We start from the raw sequence: 24,579 nt of genomic DNA, 5'->3' as shown, positions 1-24,579 counted from the left end.
AGATTATACATTTTGAATTTCACTTTCTAGCTCTAATAAATCCTGAGATTTCAGCGATTTTAGTTGTTCGCGATTTGTGGGCGTTAGACTGGGCATGGCAGGATGCTGTAATAAACTTGCGCTGCGTAGGGACCTCAAAAATCTTCATTGTCAAACTAAACTTTGTATCTCTTATAGTTCCTGAGATCTCAGCGTTCATACGGACATACGGACAGACAGACGGACAATCGTGTTCGCTATTCATCCTGATCAAGAATATACATACTTTATAGGGGCGGATACGCTTCCTTCTACCTGTTACATACTTTTCATTGAATCTAGTATACCCTTTTACTCTACGAGTTACGGGTATAAATATTGTACTCTGATTAAGGATAGACAAGTTTAAGTTTGAGTCAGAATATTGAATGATTTTTGAGTTTATGTGAATAGATTGTAAATTCGATTGCTTGTTTATACATCAATTACTTTTTAAGCTTTTGATTAATGTGAATATATTTAATTCTGATTTAACCGTAATAATCGAGTTCTACTTATTACTGGGGGATGATATTTAGTGGAATTTTCTAGTTATAAACACAGGTTTAGTTTTGAGCGTTGTAGTTGTGAGCGTCAGGATGGCCGTTACGTTAGTCAGTGCGCTGGTGTGAGTGAGTGGCCTCTTCAAAAGGGAATAGCGGAAAGTTTTTATAACTTTGTGTGTTGCAGTATGAAGAAGAGTAAGAAATCGACACACAAGAAAATGGAAGCTAGCATTGATTGAGATCATTAGTAGTTGAGAAGCGGAACGGAATAAATTATGCCACGCGCCAGAAAACGTTTCTGTTTTAAGCAGCTCCGAGAGCAGCCATATGCAGAGGATAATTCAAGTGAATCTACGACATATACAAAAAATTAAGGAAATTAAAAACTTAAATGATTTTCAGAATACATTTTTTTAAAAAGTTGAATTGCACTAAAAATAAAAATTTAAAAAAAAACAAATTTCAATTTTATAATGCAACGTTTTATAAAGAAATGTACTCAAAATATAATATTCAATTAAATTGTTTCTTAATTTTTTATCGCACAATAAAAATAGCGACAAAATGAATTTTAGGCAAAACATTTTATAAATATTTGTATTGAAATAGAAATAGAAACTGTTTTGGAAAAAAACAATTTTAATTTTGTATTGCATTGTACACCTTTTAATAAAAAGAGTCATACAAAAACTTAGCCAAATTTGACATTTTTTCCACAAAATCGCAACAATGTTTATACCCGTTACTCGTAGAGTGAAAGGGTATATTAGATTCCTTGAAAAGTGTGTAACAAGTTGAAGGAAGCGTTTCCGACCCTATAGAGTATATATATTCTTGATCAGGATCAATAGCGAAAACGATTGAGCCATGTCCCTCTGTCTGTCCATCTGTCCGTCTTAATTTCAAAACGTACGAAGACACGTACACTTACCTAGAGACGTACAAAAAATTTCAGAAAAATCGGTCTAGACGTAGAGTAAAAGGGTTTACTGGATTCATTAAAAAGTATGTAACAGCAAGAAGGAAGAATTTGTGCCCCTATAAAGTATATATATCCTTGATCAGTATCAATAGCGAAGTCGATTAAGTCATGACCGTCCATCCGTCCGTCCGTCCGTATGAACTCTGGGATCTCTATGAGAGATACAAAGTTAAAATTAACCATGAAGATTCTTGAAGTCCCTACGCAGCGCAAGTTTATTTCAGCATCCTGTCACGTCCACTCTAACGCCTTCTAATCACGATAAACTGAAATCGCTGAAATCTCTGGCACTATTAGAAAAGGCTTAAGGGCTTGATCTGGATGGTGCCCACAGTTTATTTTGTGGGCGGGCAAGTAATTCCTCGCTGGTGTATGCGACTTGTCAGCTCCTTATAAACTGGGCAACCTATACATATAGTTAGCAGTGTGATTGCCACCGCAGTTGCCGCACTTTATATACCCGTTACTCGTAGAGTAACGGAAGCGATTCCAACCCCATAAAGTATATATATTCTTGATCAGGATCAATAGCGAAGTCGACTAAGCCATGTCCGTCTGTCCGTCCGTCCGTATGAATGCTGAGATTTCAGGATCTATAAAAGATACAAAGTTGAGATTAAGCATGAAAATTCTTGAGTGTGTGTAATCCATAGATGCCAACGCATTTTATGGTGGTACCGGCCACACCCACTCTTACGCCCTTAGCTTCCTGCGTTCTCCTGTATCATGCGGGTTTCAAGAAAAAGCCACATACGGTTAAGCAGAGAATCATTTTCGACGCCACCTCCAGGACTGGCAATGGAAGGTCTTTAAACGACGAACTGTGGACGGGACCTGCTCTTCAAAACGTCATGTCGGTGATATAGAATTGGCGGAAACATCGTTTCGTTCGCTTACGAAACCTTTATCTATACCGAGAACGGAGCTGAGTGGCGCAGTGCTAGCCGTCAAGTTGGTGAAATGGCCTACTTCGGCTAAGTGGCTAAGCGACCTACCCATTAAAACTTTTTATTGGACGGATGCCAATCTCTAACACTGATGGAATGGAGACGTCAATAGATGGAAGTCTTTCGTTGCCAACAGGGTTGCTTTCGTTGTGGTCACTCTTCGCCCGCGCATTGGAGAGATGTAGGTACGGCCGAAAAGCCCACAGACTGTGCGATAATGTCTGTCTCCAAGTGAGGTGAAGGATTTTTCGTGCAGTCCAGGTGACTGGCCTTCGATGGAGTTGGAGCAGGTCGACATTAGTAACTCCGTGCTTGGGGCAAAAGCGGACACATTGCGCGTTTACCACGCCGTCCCGCTTCCATCGTTCGTTGACAAATTTTCTACTTTCAGGAGGGCTGTGCGAGTCGCGGCCTTTGCAGTGCGTTTCAAGCACAATGCTTTCTTCAAAGGGAAGAGCTTGACTATGCATTATTGCCTTTAGTGCGCATGGTACAGCGGGGAAGCTGTGGCTGCCGTCACGAAGTAAGCTCTTGAATTTGTCGCCGATCGTATCCAAGGGCATCTTGCGAGTGAGGGGCACTTACGCCATTCTCAATGATACTTCCAAGGTCTCATTATTTTACTGAGGTAGTTATACGGTTCTTGCATGTTTTGACTCTACACGGAGGTGCGCAGCTGACTTTGGCGCATACACGCCAACGGTTCTGTATATTGACGGGAAGACAAGCAATTCAGCCAAATCCAGCCAACCGCTTCGACTCAGCTCATGAGAGATTTGCCACTGCTCCGTGTGAACCCCCCTAAGAGACCGTTCATGTCAACGGGAGTTGACTACACATGCGCTATATAACTCAATGCAGCGCGGTTGGCGAGCGCGAGGCACCTGCTTTTAAAAGGGATACATTGCCGTTTTCAATTGACTTACAACAAAGGCATTTGGAAGCGGTGAAAGGCCTCACCACGGAGCATTTTCTACTGGCCCTGGACAGATACAACAGTAGGAGAGGGATGGTTCATCACCTGAAGAGAATTATTAAAGATCGACGGCACACCTCTAACGACTTGTCTACGGTGCTCAAAAGTATAGGAGCGTGTCTCAATTCGCGACCACTTTGCCCTCTCACAGCTGACGCGGACGAACTAGGGCTGCTTACGCCGGCCCATTTCTTGATTGGTGACTCGGTGCATGCTCCTCCGGAATTTCGCCCGCAGTCTAAGTCCTTCGCAGAGCCGATTCTAATTCTAAAGGGACTGGCTGGCGCATCTAGAACAGAAGCCCAAGTGGTGCTGTGAGGCTGAAGGCCTTCAGTTAAACGACCTCGTCTTCATCAAGGACGACCGATTTCCGCCATCACAATGGCTACTGGGTCGCGTCGTCGAGTTGCACCCAGGGACGGATGTGTTGGTCCGGGTGGTGACACTCAATACCAAGCAAGGACGATTGAAACGTTCGGTGTCGAAACTTTGTCGACTGCCGAACTGATCCTAAGCGACTTCAAATAGCCACCACTTTAATAATTAAATCTTTTCTTGCGCACACTTCTTGCTTACTTTCCCATACTAGATATTCTGCCCACTCAACTTCTGGACGGACCGGACAAGCGAATGTTTTTCATGCTAGATCTAGCATTGGCGGGCGGCATGTTAAGTTTACTGCTGGGATCAGTTGATTGCTTCCGCATTTTGGGACGATGCTAATAAGAGGGCAGAGGCAATCGGCTTCGGTAAACGGCAGCAGCGAAAGGGCAGCAGGCTTACTGCCGTAGTTAAGTACTCTCAAAATTATTCTTCAGGCCTATCGGGCCATAAGATGCATTGAAGACACATGACGATACATTTTGCACACGTCGCCGCACAATGCAACCTTTAAAAATTTAAAGTGAAGCAAGGTAGTGAAGCTGAGAAGAGGGCAGAGGCCAACAAGGAATGAATTAAGAGGAATGAATACAAGGGGACACAACTTTTCACAGTTTATACATCCCTTTACAATGTTGATTTGCGGACCATCAGGATCAGGAAAGAAGAAGAGAAGTGGAGAATACAGAGCCAAATAATAATGTTGAGTACTATAAAGGTGTTCCTGAGGTAAATTAAAACGAAACTAATGAACCCATTTTTTAATATTGGATGACTTGATGTTGGGGTGCTTTTATTAAAAAACTATGTGATCCCTTTTAAAAAGAATCACATAGGAATTTATCAATAATAGTTGTAACTCAAAATAGTCATCGCATACACAGAATATTTTATTATTTAAAAAGCCTCGTGATAAACTACCTGTTCAATGTTTAGAATGACAACTTGATCCTGAAAATCCAACTCAGTTATTTAGAACATATAAGGAAGTAACGGAACATAGTTCCTACTAATTGATCTTACTCAAGGAATCAAAGATCTGTTAAGATATAGAAAATTAGACAAAAATGGTTTAAAAAAAGAATATAAATCGCTTGAAATCGAACAAACATATATTGTATGTGCTGAAAAAGGCCAACAATAATGCATTGCGATATCTCATGTCCAAAGCGTTCGCTAAGCTCTAAGGGAAAAGTTCTTATTCAGAAGGGTGATTCCCTATCTATTTTAATTAGTTCATTGCTTTCCGGAATTTTTGGAATAATTAATAAAAATTACCGGGGAAATGGACTAATATATATAACTTTTTTTCACAATTTTATATAACAATAAAATAAGTGATACTGATAAATGGATTAAAATAGAAAACATAATAAATCATGTAACTTAGAAATATTGATTCAGAATCACCTAATACTTCAGAATCAATAATAAATTATAAAGAAGTACTACCAAAAAATTATGTCTTTAAAAATTTAACAACTAATAATTATGAAGGAGACCTTAAGACAGAGGAATTGTCAAAGTGGTCAAACGAAACTCTTTTCCACGTCTTAAATATGTGTCTGGAAGTGAAAGTGAAGTACTACAAATCAAATAGTTAAAAACAAAATTAATTGGATTTCTTATTAATAGTGCTCAATATAAATAATAACAGGAGGAAACGATATAGTCGAGTGGCTCGACTATAAGATACCCGTTACTGTTTTACACAATTTTAAAATAGTTATTTTGCTAGTGGAAGTTCCCAAAGTAACTGATAGTGACGACACTGCCCATGTGAGGCCTTTTATTTTATTTATTTATTTATCTAAGGCTAACAATTAGTTAAAACTAAGAGCTAAGAAATGGCTAGGAGCAATAGCAGATAGGGTCTTCAGCTCGGCTTAAGTTAGAATATGGCTTGTGAATGTTTGGCTTATGAGTATATACAAGATATTACTATGGATTACTATTTACATTTTATTTATAAAAAATTTGATTTAGTTAGATTTGGGAAGTGATATGGGAGTTGTTTAGGAATTTGAGGATGTTTAAAGAGTTTGTATCTGTGGGGTTAGCAATGGTGGTGATTGGATCAGGATTATTGAGGAATAAGGATCTTTGCGTGGAAAGGGAGGGGCAAGAACACATTGTCGGAGAAAGCATGTTGAGGAACTGAGAGTGACGTCACTGCCCATGTGAGGCTTTATTACCTACATTTCTTCATAAATATCGAAATAATGTTCGGATTTAAAAAATCTTTGGTAAATCGATAGATATTAACAGAAATAAGTTATGCATGGTCAAACGAAGGCATTCATAATAATATTATAGACGACACAGTTTTCCGCGGCATGTGGGCGTTACAGTGGGCGTGGCGGGATAACTTGATATTTACTTGATATTTCCAGTTATATTTTGTAGATCTTTGATGGTTATTCTTGATAACGCATCAGCTACATAGTTGTCTTTTCCCTTCATATATTCCACAGTGAAATTATATTCTTCCAGCTCAAGTCGCATGCGCGTTAGCTTAGAGCTTGGATTAATCATTGAAAACAGGTAAGTTAAAGATCTATGATCAGTCTTGACAGTGAAATGTCTACCATAAACATATGGTCTGAAACTAGGTATTGCCCAATGATTTGCTGTTAATTCTTGTTCTGTTGTACTTTTATTACTTTCGCCCTTAGTAAACGATCTTGATGCTTAAGCAACTGGAAGTTGAAGTCCATCATGGTTTTGAGTTAAAACCGCTCCACATGCTTGCTTACTTGCATCCGTTATTATGCAAAACTCTTTGCTGAAATCTGGGTATTGTAATAAATTCGGATTTATTAATGCCAATTTAAGATGTTCGAAGGCGTTCTGGCAAACAGTTGTCTTCTATCTTGTATCGCTGTCCGCATCATGAGGGACTGGGTAATTCTTGATGTCGTCATATTTTTTGTCATCTGGCAAGATTCCTCCATCAGTGGATTTATGTCCCAGAAAAGTGACTTCATGCATGAACAAGAGGAAACGCTATAGTCGAGTGCCGCGACTATAAGATACCCGTTACTGTTTTAGTGGAAATTCACAAGGCGCCACCTATTGTCAGAAGAAGTATGTTGAGTGTGCTTATAGTGACGTCACTGCCCATGTGAGGCCTTATAACCTTAATTTCTTTATAAATAGCGAATGTTCCGATTTGAAAAATCTTTGGCAAATAGATAGATATTAACAGAAATAAGTTATACAAGGTCTAACGAAGGCAATCATAATAATATTATAGACCCCACAGTTTTCCGCGGTTTGTGGGCGTTAGCGTGGGCGTGGCCGGATGCAACTTCATGGAAAGTTGCAGAGGTATCTCTTAAATACGTGTTCCTAAGCAAAATTTTGTAGCTTTTATAGTTTTTGAGATTTTTGCATTTTTGTTTTTCGGGTTTTGGGGGCGTTAGAGTGGGCGTGCCTTGATCGGAAAAAACAATTTGCATTGAGAGCATCATAAAAACCTAAATGCTTAATCTGAACTTTCTATCTTTTACAGTTACCGAGATATCAGCTTTTCTAGAAAATGCGAAAACAGTCTTTTGAGCCTTGTGGGCGTCTGAGTGGGTGTGGCCGGATAGTAGTACCACTATAAGATGCGCTGGCACCTTAAGATTATACTTTCTGAATTTCAACTTTCTAGCTCCAATAGTTCCTGAGATTTCATCAATTTTAGTTTTTTACGATTTGTGGGCGTTTGAGTTTGGCAGGATGCTGTAATAAACTTGCACTGTCCCGAGACCTCAAGAATCTTCATGGTTAATCTGATCTTTGTATCTGTTATAGATCCTGAGACGGACAGACGGACATGGCTCAATCGACTTCGCTATTGATCCTGATCAAGAATATATATACTTTATAGGGTCGCAAACGCTTCCTTCTATCTGTTACATACTTTTCAACGAATCTAATATACCCTTGTACTCTACGAGTAACGGGTATACAAATTAGCATTTTTCAGGATGTAACTTAAGGTTGTATTCCCTACATTTCTCAAAAACATCAGTTAAATTTTTAAGCAAATGTTTTTCGGAACAACCTATAACTATTAAGTCATCCATATAAAGGAATGCTTGTAAAGGTTTTAATCCATCAGAATCTGTGTAACTATCTTTATCTGTGTATACCGCTGAAATAGTAAGATTATTTAAATCTTCCTCTTCTATTTTGGGGTTTACCTCTTCTAATTTTATTTCGTTCGTGTCAGCTGATTCTGGGTCAGGTGCAGTGTCTACTGCTATGGGAGTGTTTAGAACATTCACTATTAATATTTCTAAACTAAATTTTTGTTTAACCAATATTAAATTAGATCGTAGTCGTATCAGAAGTTTAGATACCTGAGACAAATGATCTTGATTCAATCTCTCCCTGTAACCATGTATTAGTATTCACGCTTCGTTAAAGTTCTCTACTAATATTTCAACATGTTTTCTGACTGTGTTCTTCTGGATTGGTCTATTCTGGGTTAGTGACTTATACGATTTGTCAAAATTTGCTTTGATATTGTTTATTTCTTTGTACAATTCATTCCAATCCATTATATCAATATTATTCGATTCTACTTTGTTTATGACATTGGCAGTGGAATCCACTGTTTTTATATCCAAAGTCATGTAGGTGGTACATATACCTTTATGATATAATATGGAATATAAATATTGTTTTCTATTGAGGATTGCTTATTGCATTACCTCTCATCTATCTTTACAGGTTTCTACCTATTGTTTTGCATAGCTTTACGGGATACACGACTAATTGGGCAGAGAAGGTTTCGCTCAATTTTACAATTTAAATTATATTATATAAAAAAAATATGCATCGAAGTGCAAACCAAAAAAATATGCAACGCAGTGCATGGGTTAATCTTGTGTCCTCTGCTGCGACGTTTGTTCTGATGTTCTTTTCGGTCCGCGACAGCTGGTCGTCGCCGGCTTGGTTTTGCTGACGCTCCCTCGAAGGAGCAGGTGCCGGTCGTGCCTCCCACGCTTGGTATCTGCTGCTGTTGTCCTGGACCTATGGGCTCAGGTGGTGCCGGCAACTTCGCACAGGCAACTTCTCCCACGGAGGTGTAAGAGGTAGATGGCCTCTCACACTAGTTGTTTTTCGCTGTGCATGTATATTTACAGTGCACACTGCTTAGTGGCCCTGGGCAGTCGGCGGGGCAGCGGTCCTTCCTCCTCGGTATTTCCTTAGGTGTTGGAGGCTTAGTTTTTTTTTCGTTAATTAATTTTGTAACTGTGTGAGTTGTGACTGGTGTCTTAGGCTTTTTTATATTTGACTTCAGAAAGTCAAGTTCACTTTGCAGCTTTACAGCTGTGGCCCATGGCGGGGGTGGTATTTTTGTATTTAATAGCCACTTCAAGTGCTCTATTCTTTTTTGTATTTTCTTTTGTACACCAGCCCGTCCCATCAAACTCTACTCACCCAGATTTAATTTTTATACCCGTTACTCGTAGAGAAAAAGGGTATACTAGATTCGTTGAAAAGTCTGTCCGTCCGTCCGTCCGTCCGTCCGTCCGTATGAACGCTGAGATCTCAGGAACTATAACAAATACAAAGTTCAGATTAATCATGAAGATTATTGAGGTCCCGGGACAGTGCAAGTTTATTTCAGCATCCTGCCACGCCCACTCAAACGCCCACAAATCGCAAAAACCTAAAATTGCTGAAATCTCAGTAACTATTATAGCTAGAAAGTCAGAAAGTATAATCTTTAGATGCCACCGCATCTTATAGTGGTACCACTATCCAGCCACAGCCACATATACGCCCACAAGGCTTAAAAGACGGTTTTCGGATTTTCTAGAAAAGCTGATATCTCGGTAACTGTAAGAGATAAAAAGTTCGGATTAAGCATTTAGGTTTTTATGATGCTCCCAATGTGAATTGTTTTTTTCCGATCAAGCCACGCCCACTCTACCGCCCACAAAGCCCGAAAAACCAAAAATGCAAAAATCTCGAAAACTATAAGAGCTACACAATTTTGCTTAGGAACGCGTATTTAAAAGATGTCTCTGCAACTTGCCACGAAGTTGCATCCGGCCACGCCCACTCTAACGGCCAACTGTGTGCGCGGAAAACTGTGGCGTCTATAATAATATTATGAATGCCTTCGATTGGAGTTGTATAACTTATTTCTGTCAATCTCTATCGATTAACCAAAGATTTTTCAAATCGGATCATTATTTTGCTATTCATGAAGAAATTTAAGTTATAAGGCCTCACATGGGCAGTGACGTCACTATCAGTTACTCAGCATTCTTTCTCCGACAATAGGTGGCGCTTGGGGAATACTAGCAAAATAATATTTTAAAATTTTGTAAAACAGTAACGGGTATCTTATAGTCGCGGCACTCGACTATAGCGTTTCCTCTTGTTTTTTTTTCATACACACGCCATTACACCTCTTTTTCAACTTCGAGCTCTCCCGGTCGGTCCTTTGACAGCCTCGTGTTATCCCAAGTCCAGCGTGAATGAGTTACGTTAATATCCTGGTGCACAAGATATTATATATTTATTCTCCAGATTTCTGGATTCCTTCTGCTTCTTCCTCTTGTTGAGCAGGCGCAACAGGAGGTTAGACTCCGGGCAGAATTTGAAGCTTAAGTCAACTCCCTTATTATGCAGTTACAAGCCGTGCGCGTAGAGCCCCCACAAGTTTATTTCAGCATCCTGACACGCCTACTTATCTGGTCACGCCTACTGTAACGACTACAAACCTCGGAAAACTGTGGCGTCCATAATATTATTACGAATGCCTTCGTTTGATTTTATCTAACTTATTTCTGTCAATATGTATCGATTTATTAAAAATTTTTCAAATCGGAACATTATTTCGCTATTTATTAGGAAATGTAGGTTATAAGGCCTCACATGGACAGTGACGTCACTATCAGTTACTCAACATACTTTCTCCTGGGGCTTTGGAAATTTCCACTAGCAAAATGACCATTTTAAAATTGTGTAAATTAGTAACGGGTATCTTATAGTCGCGGCACTCGACTATAGCGTTTCCTCTTGTTTTAAATAATTTAAGACAGCAACGGGTATCTTACGGTTCTTGTTCTTGTTGTTTTTGTTCTTGATATTGTGCTATAAAAAATAAACAATTATTTTATTGAATATTTTATTTTTATTTCTTTATAAAACTTGTACGTTGCATTATTAAATTGGAATTTGTTCATTTTTTAACTGTTTATATTCTTATTGCAATTTAACTTTTTCTAAAGATTTTTTTGAAATTTATTTAAGTTTTTAATTTTTTTTAAATTTTTTGTATATGTTGTAGATTCACTTGAATTTTCTTCTGCCTCTGGCTGCTCTCGGAGCTGCTTCAAGCAGTAACGTTTTCTGGCACGTGGCATGATCTATTCCGTTCCGCTTCTCAACTACGAATGATCTCAATCAATGCTACCATTTTCACATAAAGTTCGAAGAACTTTCCGCTATTTCCTTTTAAAGCGGCCACTCACTCACACCAGCGCACAGACTAACGTTGACGACAGAAACTGTCTCCTCGATTTGGAGAGCGGACAGAGGAAGCGTTTCCGACCCTATAAAGTATATATATTCTTGATCAGGATGTATGGCGAAGACGATTGAACGATGTCCGTCTGTCTGTCTGTATGAACGCTAGGATCTCAGGAACTATAAGAGATACAAGGTTGAGATTAACCATGAAGATTCTTGAGGTCCCTACGCAAGGTTATTACAGCATCCTGCCACGCCACTCTAACGCCCACAAATCGCAAATATCGGAAATCGCTGAAATCTCAGGAACTATAAGAGCTAGAAATTCAGAATGTTTAATCTTTAGATGCCAGCGCATCTTATAGTGATACTACTATCCGGCCACACCCATACGCCCACAAGGCTCAAAAGACGGTTTTCGCATTTTCTAGAAAAGCTGATATCGCGGTAACTATAAAAGATAGAAAGTTCGGTTTAAGCATGTAGGTTTTTTTTGATGCTCCAAATGCAAATTAATTTTTTCCCATCTAGCCACGCCCACCCTAACGCCCACAAAACACGAAAAAAAAGCAAACTATAAGAGCTACAAAGTTGTGCTTAAAAATAAGTATTTAAGAGTTTCCTTTTCGCCACGCCCACTCTAACGCCCACAAACCAAGAAAAACTATGGCGTCTATATTATTATTATGAATGCTTTGGTTTGACCTTGTATAACTTATTTCTTTCTGTTAATATCTATCGATTTACCAAAGATTTTTCATTATTTTGCTATTTATGAAGAAATTTAAGTTATAAGGCCTCATATGGGCAGTGACGTCAGTATTACTTACTCAACCTTCTTTCTCCGGAAATAGATGGCGCTTAGGGAATTTTAACTATCAAAATGAATATATTAAAATTGTGTAAAACAGTTGTTTTATAATATAAAGTCATGAGATCCGTATTACCGTAAGTTCAAACAATATCAATTTAATTTTCATTTCATCAACAATCTCTGTTTTTCGCAAACAATTTTCATTTCCAGCTTATGAAACTTAACATTCTCTTATAGTCTTGCCTCGTCCAACCGGACATATAGCACATATAGCATATAGCATATAGCACACATAGCATATGGACATATGGACATATAGCACACAGTTAACTCGACCTAAAAACTATCAAATAAATTCAAACTGGCCAGTTCGTAGCACAGTTTGTCCTCCCGAAGACCACGTCTAGACCATAGAAAATGGCGAACCACATAACTCGGGCACGCACCTGTACAGAAAAAACATTAATCTTAGGGTGATTCGGAGATTTCGTCATCATTTACGTTTTCTCATTCCATGGAAACATCGCAACCCTCACTGGCGCGATCATCAGCATCATTTTCCATAACTTCATCATCATATTCTGTGGTAATCCCCTTCTCAGGCATACTTCTTAACAACTCGTGAGAATATTTATAAGTTCGGTTGCCTTTTTACGCTTTTAGTTTATGACGATCTCCCTTAAATTTGGGGTTTAACTTTGTCTGATGTCGCTCCTCATTTTTGAGTAGAACATGATCCCTAACTTTATGCCTTACAATAGTGGCTTTATTTTTATCAAATCTTTTCCAATAAGCAACTCTAACGGACTAACCTTTGTTACTCTGTAGGGCGTGCATTTAAGAGCCAATTGGATTTCATAGCGTCCTGCCAAGATCCCTTTCCTGTTTCAACAGCAGTCAGCATTGACTTTAGAGTGCTCATTACCCGCTCGACTTGGCCATGGGCCGACTAGCACATGTTGCGATTAAATGCAAACCTATCTTCTGTGCTGAGCAAAATAAACGAAACAAAGTACTCGCAAAGCTACGACCTTGATCAGAGATCAAACGGGAAGGAACACCAAAAACGGATTTCAAAGACCTCACTGACTTGATACAGCTTTCAGAGTCTAGTCTAGTGGTATGGAACAAATAGACGAACTTAGAAATGGCATAAATATCAGTGATTACATTTTTTTTTACTTTTCTATTTATTTATTGAATGTTCTCCCTTTGGAGACCATAAGTGTATCAAATCTTAAAACTAATTAATCTGACTAACAGTCATATGACTGATATTGTACTATAGGGACGCAAAAGTTATTGCTGGCTTGGCAGGTCGTTGCATTGTAGACGGGATCGGCTGGGAACCCTAGTCATGCTTCTTGCGAGGCGATTGGGGTGTATGGAGAGTTCTTCATTGTAGGAAGCTTTTTGTTTGCACCTTACTGCGAAGGTTCTTTTGTATAGATACGACTCAAGAAGCTTATGAGTGTATCCAGGCAAATGTGTTTTATTTTTGTGCATGAGACCATCTTGCCATACTCGATCAAAGGCTTGACGTACATCGAGGAATATTGCGCTGCAGTATTCCCGATGCTCAAAGGCTGTGAGAATTTCTGATGCTATTCTGTTTACTTGCTCAATTGTTCTATGGTTTTGACGGAAGCCAAATTGATGAGCGGGAAAACCATTGACCTTTTTTTAACAACTTAGACAAACACGATAATAGACTGCTTGGTCTGTAGGATGAGGAAATTGTATGGTCTTTTCCGGGCTTGGGTACATAATGACAATAAATTTTTTCCATTTTTTTTGGATAGTAGCCGAGTGTCATGATCCCATTAGAGAGCTTACAAATAACCTCAATGGCAGAGTTTCGAAGTTCGATTCTCAAGGCAGGCTCCTCTTTTCTAAGACTAGCCGTTCAATTTGCAGATTAGTTTTGAGTTGGTTGGCTTGCATCTCTCAGCCTTGTGGTGTTGCGATAGTGGCTGCCTCCACGAATACTTCTTCAAGAGCATCGGTAGAGCAGTAAACGTCCGATTCGGGGTTACATTGTGTGAGCTTACATACTTTTTGTATTTTAACCAGTTGGTTCTGTGCGACGTCAGCCTGTGGGGGTCATATGTAGTTTTTGTGCTTTGAAGCAGAGTTATTTACACTGGCTAATGGTCTGACGACAGGTCCGAAAGCGCTTATTAAATTGCGGGGAATGTTTTTTGTCACCGCAAAGTCTATTAGGTCTGGGACTTTCCTCAGGTCTGATGGCCAGTATGTGGGTCTGCCAGGGGAAACGAAGTCTAAATTGTTGTTCGGTTTTATGATTGCATCGTATAATTGCCTTCCTTTGGGAGTCACGAGGAGTGATCCCTAGTGCGTGTGTTTGGCATTATAGTCCCCTGCGGCTATAAAACAATCTCCAAGCGGGTTATAGAAGTCCATGAATTGTCCTTCAGAAATTGTAAAGCGAGGTGGGCAGTAGGCAGCGGCTATGGTGAGGTTTCCGTTGCCTGACTGCACTTGAAAAAAACTTCGGTGAAAGTGGTGCCTGATGCGTTCCCTGATTAGGATTCCTACTCCGACGTGGGCTTTTCCATCTGGATGATCTGTGCGGTAGAGAGTGTATCCTCTTACTTGGAAGTTGTATTTGTTTGCGTCGTGCCAGTAGCATAATGTCGATATGATTATCATTCAGAAACTGTGTTACTTCATGGTTGTGCCGAGAAACGCCATTGACGTTCCACATCGTTATTCGTAGATTTGCCATCTGTTATTTGGACTGCTTAGCTACAAGTAGCTGTAGCACCATGTTCTGCAGCCATGTTGCAGCCGTGTCGGAAAATACTTCCGGCGTCGTACGCGGGTAATTGTACAAAATTTTGGGTATTCTGATGACGCGTTGCTGTCACGGGCAGCCTTTGTAGTTTGCCGTGTGGTTACCTTGGCAGTTAACGTATTTTTTCTTTGCGGGGTCTTCTTTGTTGGCAGGGCAGTTGCCCAAATTGTGGAAGTCTCCACAAGCTACACAGACTGTTCGAAGTGAACAGTAAGCCCTGGTGTGCCCATACTCCTGACAATTTGTGCATTGCACTGGGCCGTATCTTTTATGTGGCTCTTCCACGGCTTCCAATTCTTCGGTGCAATAAGTATTGCAGATTATAAATGGGATGCACTTCATTTTTCTTCAGGACTTTGCTGTCTGCCTCAAGCTCGACCCTGAAGAGTGGTTGCGGCTCTTTTTTCCTGTTCCCAATATTACCAACGTTTTTTGCAGAGAACCCCTTATTCCTTGAGAGCATCGATAACTTCCTCGGTGGTTACGTCGTGCTCGATTCCTTTTATTCTACTTGCAAGCCCTTGCTGCTTTTAAGTTGGTACGTGTAGTAGCTTTTCCTAGCTTCCTCCAGGTATTTGGAAACAGCTCGGTACTGTTCTTGAGATTTGGTCTGAAGCTTGGTTTCATGGATATCCCCTTTTGTGAGCGGAACAACATGAAAGTGTCCGTCCCAAGTCAGCGCAATAATTTTGTTTTACCAGGGCGTTCGGGATTTTCTTCCTAATGTAACTTGGTGGGGGCTTAGGATTCGGTTGGGTCTCCTGAGCCCGTTCTGGTTCAATTTCTGCTAGGAGCGCAAATCTATTGATGTTAGAATTCCCGGGTATTTTATTTTCAGTTTGGACAGTTTTGACTTGTTACATACGGCGTTATTCTGCAGGCTGAGCTTACGCTTGATATGAAAATACCGATCAGGTCCGGTTTGTATGGCCGAACCCGCTTGCTGAGTTTTGTTCTGTTTTGGTTAGTTGTCGTAGTTTTTGTTGGTTTAGCTTGCGATGAGAGAATTGGCTGGAGAGCCGACGATAACGTAGACGCAGTTGTTGTTGTATTTGCAGAAACGGTGGTTACCGATGACAACGTAGAAGAGATTGCCCAAGCTGACGTTAGTGCATCGATCGTGGAGAGGGTGGAAGGGCATTGTGAGCTCCAAGACTGAGTAACGGCAACTCTGCTTGGGGTTAGGAGTCGGGGCGACAGAGAGCAGACGTCTTCGGTCGCGGTCAAATACATTGGATTTGGATTTTTAAGATTTTCTGACACTGGGTTTCGAGAGAAAAGGTCTACATGAGCCGTTCTGTCACCTGCTCTGTGCTCAATATTGAATTTAAAAAGCTGCATATACGACCACCACCTTTCAACTTTTGGAGTTAGTTCAGCTTTAGTTTTAGAAGCCTTGAGCGAGTTGCAATCCGTATAAACTGTAAAGTGACGACCATGCACCTGCATGGCGGAAGTACTTCATTGAAATGTATACTGCAAGCGTTTCCAACTCATATGAGTGGTAACGCGATTCGGCGGGCGAAGGCCTGTTGCTAAAATAATCAATCACTCGAGGTTTTTTCTCAACCTTATGCAACAAAATTGCCCCATAACCGTCAGCACTTGCGTCAGTATGAAGCTCAATCGGAAGAAGTGAGTCGAATATAGTGAGTACGGGTTCCTTTGTCAAGATGGAAATTACTTTTTGCCGTATTTGTTCATACGTCGATATGTTCTTGGAAGTTAATGCATACAGCGGCTTTAACAGCTGTGAGAACTGAGGAACAAATTGCCTAAAATAGGAAACAAGACCAATGAACTGTCTCAGCTGTGTTACGGACTGTGGGGGTGGCAGATCTGTCAAAGCTTTTATTTTCCTTGGATTGGGTCTTATTTCACCTGCTTTAACTTCAAATCCCAAAAATTCAATACAAGACTTAAGAAAAAAACATTTTGTGATGTTAAAAGGAAAACCGGACTTAGTAAGGGTTTGCAAAACTACTTCAAGTCTTTCGAAAGCTTCATCTTTGCTAGCGCCTTTTAAACTACCTATCTGATCTGAAATAAGTGGCTAGGGATACTTATCGGAAACAGTGTTCGCATTTAATTCCCTATAGTCGACACAGAGACGGTCAGTCCCATTTTTTTTCCTAACAAGTAACATCGGACTAGCGAAGGGAAAGGAACTATGTCTTATAATGCCCAAATACAATAGCTGTTTAACTGTTTAACACTGTAACTTGTTATTTTTCCTCTTCGCTTGATCTGTAGGGGCGTCTCTGAACAGTCTCGTTTTGGTCAATTAATCGAATATCTAATTGCCCTGTAGTCACTCGTCTTTGTGGTATGCCGTTTATAAACGAATCAGAATAATTTTGTAACAATAATATTAACCTATCTTTATCTTAGCCACACAGATTGGTATCAACATTGGCCAAGTCGGATATACAATCTGAAAGTAAAAAATTAGATGTAAGTTTGACACCGATACCCTGACTCAAAATTTCCCGCCCAATCAAAGCATCGTATTTGATGTAACTATCCTGAACTATATAGAAAAGAATTTGAAAGGAATGTTCGCAAATCATAACATTGGCCAAAATCTGTAGGGTGTTGCAAACCGTTTTAGTACTAATACCCCTTAAAATAACTACGTTATTTATTCTGGATCCAGACAGCTATAGCGCGACGGCTTCCTTGATGAGCGAGCACTCAGCTCCAGAGTCAAAACAAAATTGAAACGACTTATCAAATTATTGAAAAGTTTCAAGTGGTTCCAGTACAGTGCACAGACTGTCGTCTTTAACATAATCCCTCTTGACCGGCATTGGGCGCTCCTGACGATCCGGACACACGGTAGCAACGTGTCCTTCCTTACCACACTTAAAGCAGATAAAAGTGGAGCGATCTCGTGAACACACCAGACGAGCTACATTCCGCCTTCTTGTGACCCTCTTTGCCGCATTTGTGCCATCGAATTTTGAAGAATTTGGTTTTCTTATTAGCAGGGGCTGGCAGGCAGTCGCCAGAACCGCGGCTCGGACCGGCATCAAAAGAAAAAGCTTTTAATTCCGTTCTTCCATTCCGTTTTTAATCCTGTTCCGTTTAATTCGTTCCGAGAATTAACTTCTGTAGTAAAAGCCAAACGTCGCAATCGCTTTTCTATTCCAGCCAAAAGTGCCAAAGCAACTGAAACGGCAATTAGCTATACCGTTAGAGACTTCCATCTGGACATCAGGGTTGTAACTATTCTGCATCCATACAGTGACAATGACTCTCCCTCAGTTGGGCGTCTCCGTTCCGGCGAAATACTGCAAGAATAGCCCCCTGAACTGCGTCCATGTGATCCCAGGGTAGCGTGTTTGAGCAAGCCAATGTGACGCGCTTCCTTCCAATGAGCTGCTGAGAGCCATCTCGAGAGCACTGCCTTCCAGTCTGTTTTCAAAGAGAATGTAATCCACCGTTGCACTTCATGACTTTGCATCGGCGTATGCACGATCAGGGTTAAAGCTCGGCAATACAACGGATACTGCGTCATTCGGAACTCACTGCACTACTTTTATGAGTTCCGAGAAAGTACGAGTTTGTGATTCCAAAAGCAATTTCAGATTATTTTCACTTTCGGTTTCATGCCTGCGTAATCCCACTTCTGATGACGTAGATTCACTTGAATTATTATCTGCTTCTGGATGCTCTCGTAGCTGCTTCAAACAGAAACGTTTTCTGGCGCGTGGCATGATCTATTCCGTTCCGGTTCTCAACTACAACTCTTCTTGTGTGTCGTTTTCTTACTTCTTCTTCACACTGCAAAACATTAAGTTCTAAGGACATTCCTCTATTCCCTTTTGAAGCGTCCCTTAACGTTGACGACAGATACTGTCGCCTAGATTTGGAGAGCGAAGAAACAGCACAGAAGCACATGAAAATAAATGGGAAGCGGGGACAAATCAAAGCTAAATTTCGTTATAATTTTAATTTTCTAAATAATCTACGACGTATATGTTTTTAACTGACGAACGCATTTGCTTCCGAAAAAATGGCCCCAAAACAAAATGCAATTGTCCGATATACACCTCAAGCGCAAGTGAAACGGGTATTTCAGGACTCAGAATCAGGCAAGCAACAAGCATAAAGGTCAGAATATTTGCCTCTGAGACCCGTTCGCCTGAATCACTGAATCGACGATAAGTAAGGTTAGTTATCGAGTACGATATGCTAAGGACCTTTCGTCTGCCATTAAGATGTTCGAGCGAGAGTAGTTCGATCAAGACGAACACCATGTATTGATTAAAATTTTGCTGCTTTCCATTATGATAGTAGCATTGACTACAGTCTTCATCCAGCTGTGAAAAATGAAATGAAAAATGGATAAAATGTGCACGTATTGCAGCGCACTCAAATTTAAGAACGAAACGACAGGGATGTCTTGCGCCAGTGAAAAAGTCAAACTGTCAGAATGATATTCACCAAATGAACCACTCTTATCGTTGCTTTCAGGAGTACTTTAAAAAATTTTATTGATACAGAGGCAGAGAAAAATTATATAAAGCCCGTAAAGGATCTTAAAAACATAACGCCAGTAGCCTCATCATTTCGGGTGATTTCATTTCACGGGTTGTTCTTAGGAACAACTTCCCCATTTTTCATATTAGATAACAACATTTGACGGGATCATAGGCTGCGCCTTGCTAACGCAAGTGGGAGCCACCCTCAATATGCAAACTAAAAACATTTTGTATGGTTCCTTGTCTGAGGACGTGGAGTTTCTTGATTCCGACAATGTAAACTTTACCAACATAAATGACATAGTCGTTCCAGAGTCAGTAAAACAGGAGTTTATCAAAATGATAAAAAAAAAATCTAAAGTCCTTTGCAACTCAAACCTTGCCGTACAACACAAATGTTATGAACCCATTTTATTAAAGAAAGTGTCCAAAACCTCGGCTTCATAATAGCCCGAAACGGGGCTACAACTGACGCTGAAAAGGTAGCAGACATTAAGGAATACACAGAACCGACAAGATTATTCTCACTTAGATCATTCTTAGGACTTGCCAGCTTGTATAGGTGTTTAATAAAAGATTTCGCTACAATAGTAAGGCACTAACCAACCTCCTTAAGGGAGAAAACGGTTCCCTAAGTAAACACATGTCAAGGAAAATACCAATAAATTTTAACGATCAGCAAAGAGACGCATTAGATAGTCTTCGAAACATTTTGGCATCAGAAGATATCACCCTCGAATACCCAGACTTTAAGAAACCCTTCGATCTAAGGCTGTACTGCCGCAAGGCAAAAAACTCATAACGATGATTTCCAGAACCCTTAGATGACTACGGCGAAAAATTCATATACACTCCGGGCAAAGAAAATTTTGTCGCCGACTCCCTTTAGCGACAAAAAATTAAGGCCCTTCAAAGCGAACCCGAATCTGATTGTGCAACAGTTCACAGTGAAGAATCTAGCACTTATACGATAGAAACAACGGAAAAACAGTGCCTGTAAATGAAACTTTTTTCCCCTTCGGAGTCCACTCGCAGTATCTTCTATATATATAAAAATTACATATATTTCACAATTTACATACATTCTTACGTAAATCACCTTAGAAAATAAACAAAATGTCAAATTTAACTGTAAGAAAGGGCTGCCAGCTTAATTTCTAGACGTACAAACCAACGTACACTTATGTAGACACGTACAGTGTCATACGGTCATACATTCATTAGACCCGTTACTCGTAGAGTAAAAGGGTATACCAGATTCGTTGAAATATATGTAACAGGTTTCCGATCCTACAAAGTATATATCTTCTTGATCAGTATCAATAGCGAAATCGATTAAGCCATGTCCGTCTGTCCGTCCGTCTGTCCGTATGAACGCTGAGATCTCAGAAACTATAAGAGTTACAAAATTGGGATTAAGCGCAAGTTTATTTCAGCATCCTGCCACGCCCACTCTAACGCCCACAAATCGGGAACTATTAGAGCGTATCTTATAGTGGTACCATTATCCGGCCACAGCCACTCTTACGCCCACCAAGCTTGAAATACGGTTGCCCTTTTTGTAGAAAAGCTTATATCTTGGTAACTATAAATGATAGAACGTTCGGATTCAGCATGTAGGTTTTTATGATGCCCCCAAAAGCCAAAAAACGAAAATTGCAAAAATCTCGGAAACTATTAGAGCTAGAAAGTTGTGCTTAAGAATACGTATTTAAGAGATGCCACTGCAACTTTTCACGACTTTTCATTCTGTCACCCCTACTTTCCCGCCCACAATTCGCGGAAAACTTTGGTGTTCATGATATTATTACGAATGCTTCCGTTTGATGTTATATAACTTATTTCCAAAACTAACCAAAAAACTTAGTTACCAAACATTTTATTAACAGATATAAGTTTTACAAGGTCAAACGAAGGCATTCATTATAATAATATAGACCCCACAATTTTCCGCGGTTTGTGGACGTTAGAGTAGGCGTGGCCGGATGAAACCGAGTGGCAAGTTGCAGTGGCATCTCTTAAATACGTATTATTAAGCACATCTCGTAGCGTAAAACGGTATACTAGATTCGTTGGAAAGTATGTAACAGGTAGAAGGAAGCGTTTCCGACCCTATAAAGTATATATTCGTAATCAGTATCAATAGCGAAGTCGATTAAGCCATGTCCGTCTGTCCATCCGTCCGTCCGTCCGTCTGTCGGTCTGTCCGTCAGTCTGTCTGTCCGTATGAGCGCTGAGATCTTAGGAAATTAAGTATATTTAATCTTGAGATGGAAGCGCATCTTCCAGCCACACCCACTGTTACGCCCACCAAGCTCGAAAGATGGTTTTCGCATTTTGTAGAAAAGCTGATATCTCGGTAACTTTAAATGATAGAAAATATTAAGCTTCTAGGTTTTTATGATGTGAGAATTGGTTTCTTATCTAGCCACTCCCACCCTAACGCCCACGATTTCTGGAAAATCTTAGGAACTATAAAAGCTAGAAAGTTGTGATTTACATAAAGGAATCCATACTGCTATAGAGTCTTGCGGAGTGGTGAGGGGGCTCTTAATGTCAAATTTGTTAGTTAATGTTTTTTCGGGTACATTCATAAAAGGCCATTAATTAATAGGCCATTAAACATTACCAGAACCTGCAAAAAAACCTACATTCAAGCTCTTGTGGTTTCGTTACAAGAAATGCTGGGCTCTACCTATTCCCAGATGCGTCAGGCTATACGCTAAGATCTATGTCGAGAAAGAAGTTGAATAAATGTGCCTTTAGTTATTTATGATGTGTCGGGAGTCTCTTTAACTAAGTGAACTAAACTAAGTTGTTCCTTATAATAAGCGAATTTGTGCAGTAATAAACTTACCACTTAATATCATTAAAAAATGTTTATTTTCTATTTCTTACAGAGAAATAAAATCAGAAGAATTGCAAGAAGCAAAGAAAATTAAACTTGAATTAACGGATAGAAGTAAAGAAAATGAAATAATAAAACTTTTGAAAAAGCAAAATGATGACTTTTTTAAATTTCGTGATGAACTTAAAAAAATAATGAAAAAGATTGATATAGAGAAACTTTTAACGTGGAACAATCAACAGCCTATAACTGGTAACGCGGAAAGGTTATTGGATCAAGCCGCAGACTTGCTGACCTTTGGTGCTATTGAATCATGTTCTGAATGCGGCAGCTCACAGTTTATCTTTAATAAATCTGGATATATGTGTAACGGAAATATATCTGAGTGGAGCAAATGTTCAAAATTTTTAACCGATCCGACCAGATTAGCATGCAAAGTTCCAAAAGATCTTCAAATAACATATACCTTCTTAAATTTAGTACAAAAAAAACCAACTACACGAGTTTTCCGAATTGCTCCCAGAGAAAATAACTTTTGTAAAAATGAAATAACGAAGGAGAGCAGCGAATTAAATGGGTTAGTATACATTTTTTTAAATATTTATTTATTTTATTTGTTTATTTATCTAAGGCTTACAGTTAGTTAAAACTAGGAACTAACAAATGGCTAGGAACAATAGCATCTAAGGCCATCAGCTCTGTCAGTCTGTTAGTCTGTTAGTCTTTTGCTTTTATGTTTGGGTGCTGCGCTACGTAAACGTTTAGTAGAAAACACGACCTATGGCTGAGGCTGTCGAACGTGACCTGTCTTTTTAAAATTTCTATGTTTTCTATGGTTTTAATATTATGTCTGGTTATGTTTGGTTTGTCTTGGTTCTTTTATTATTCATTAACTGACTTTCCGTAATCTGATCCGCCTTTGGAGCAATTAATAGGTCGATTTTCGAATTATTTAATTTTTTAATACAAAAGTACTTTAATCATATATTAGTGTTTCTAGTTTGAGTTTATATGTTACTGTAAACTTAAGTACCTTATGATGCACGACATTCTTAGTTTGTTTTATAAACAAACATCGCAGATGGTCTTTTACCATGATGTTTTAGATTAATTCCAGAAACTTTAAAGGATTGACCTTGTGATGTGTTTTTGGTGATGCCAATTGAAGCCGGACCGAAAATCTTTTAAATCCAAGCGGCAAATTGGTTAGGATCATTGGTTTCCTCAGAATGAGAACATTGCGCCTTTAAATTTAATTACTTTTAATTACATTGCTCATCAATTTTTTAACCACCAATCGGGTACCGTTGCACAGTTTTGGTTGTTTTATATTTCGAAGCATGATGACAACGGAGCAAACTTTTAGGCGTAAATTGTGCGGTGGTAAGTCAGGCTCATCTATCCAAGGAGTTTAAAAATTGATTTGGATAGTTCGTGGTTTTATCTCCATTTGTGACGCAGTCCATAGATTTAAATGAGCATTCCGTTTCGTATTCCGTTTTCATTGGTATCGTTTCGGTATCTTCGCAGTATATCTTGCAATTACTGTTTGGAGGCACCAGAAAGTTAACTCATTGCTCCTCCAAAACATCACTAGTCATTCCGTTAATAATTCCATGTTCGGTAAAGTAAACTTTGGCCATTGCTGAATTTTGCCTAATATTATCCGTATGGCACCCTCCTAACAATGTGGCTGCTATTCCGAAAGAAGTAACTTCAACCGCTATGTTTGATCTCGAACAAACAGTGGATAAAATTATTCACATGAGGAATGTCTTAACGATTCCAACAGTCCATCCAAAATATAAATCACCGTTTCCATCGTCTATTGCCTTCATTAAAGAATCATAAACTTCCTTTTCATGGGAATTCAACAGCGGTACATGAAATTGAACTACTAAATCTAATTCCATTCATTTTCCTGTTTAAATTCTATATTAAATGCGTCTTGATTTCACGATTTGGTGCTGGCATTCCTAATCTGATTAATAAACTATCGCTTTTAAGGTAACACATGTCTTCGATCAAGAGTAAATTACGATTATGTATCTCCTCATTCACCTGAACATCGTGACTTCTGAAAGTGGCACGATTTAATGTAAAATATCTTCTGACATATTATCCTTATATTTGTGCCACAGGTCATATAGATTTGATGGAAAACAAGTCGAAATTTTGTTAGCGAATAAGGTTTGTATGGGTATGGGTATGGGTATCGTTTTCTAATAAGTCACTTCTATATATGTTGGGAATATTACACCATCAAAAATCCATAGTGTCCCAAATAATGCTGGTCAAGGCACATTTTCCAACAACA

General features: G+C 39.4%; 1 protein-coding gene across 2 annotated transcripts in view; it reads left to right on the top strand.

The window, feature by feature from the left end:
- The window catches only part of LOC108118347 (poly [ADP-ribose] polymerase-like), a 172,339-nt gene that overhangs the window by 92,006 nt on the left and 55,754 nt on the right, over positions 1-24,579 (top strand). The window contains exon 4 of one of the 2 annotated variants that reach the window (XM_041817873.1): positions 22,315-22,839. In XM_041817873.1, the coding sequence (XP_041673807.1) occupies positions 22,315-22,839 (525 nt within the window). Of the gene's footprint in view, positions 1-11,113; positions 11,139-22,314; positions 22,840-24,579 lie in introns of those variants that run through there. The other variant, XM_041817874.1, reaches the window with a different exon arrangement.

This window comes from Drosophila eugracilis, unplaced genomic scaffold (assembly GCF_018153835.1).
Source record: "Drosophila eugracilis isolate 14026-0451.02 unplaced genomic scaffold, ASM1815383v1 contig_2029, whole genome shotgun sequence".
Taxonomy (NCBI): domain Eukaryota; kingdom Metazoa; phylum Arthropoda; class Insecta; order Diptera; family Drosophilidae; genus Drosophila; species Drosophila eugracilis.
This window is presented reverse-complemented; position numbering and strand designations above follow the sequence as displayed.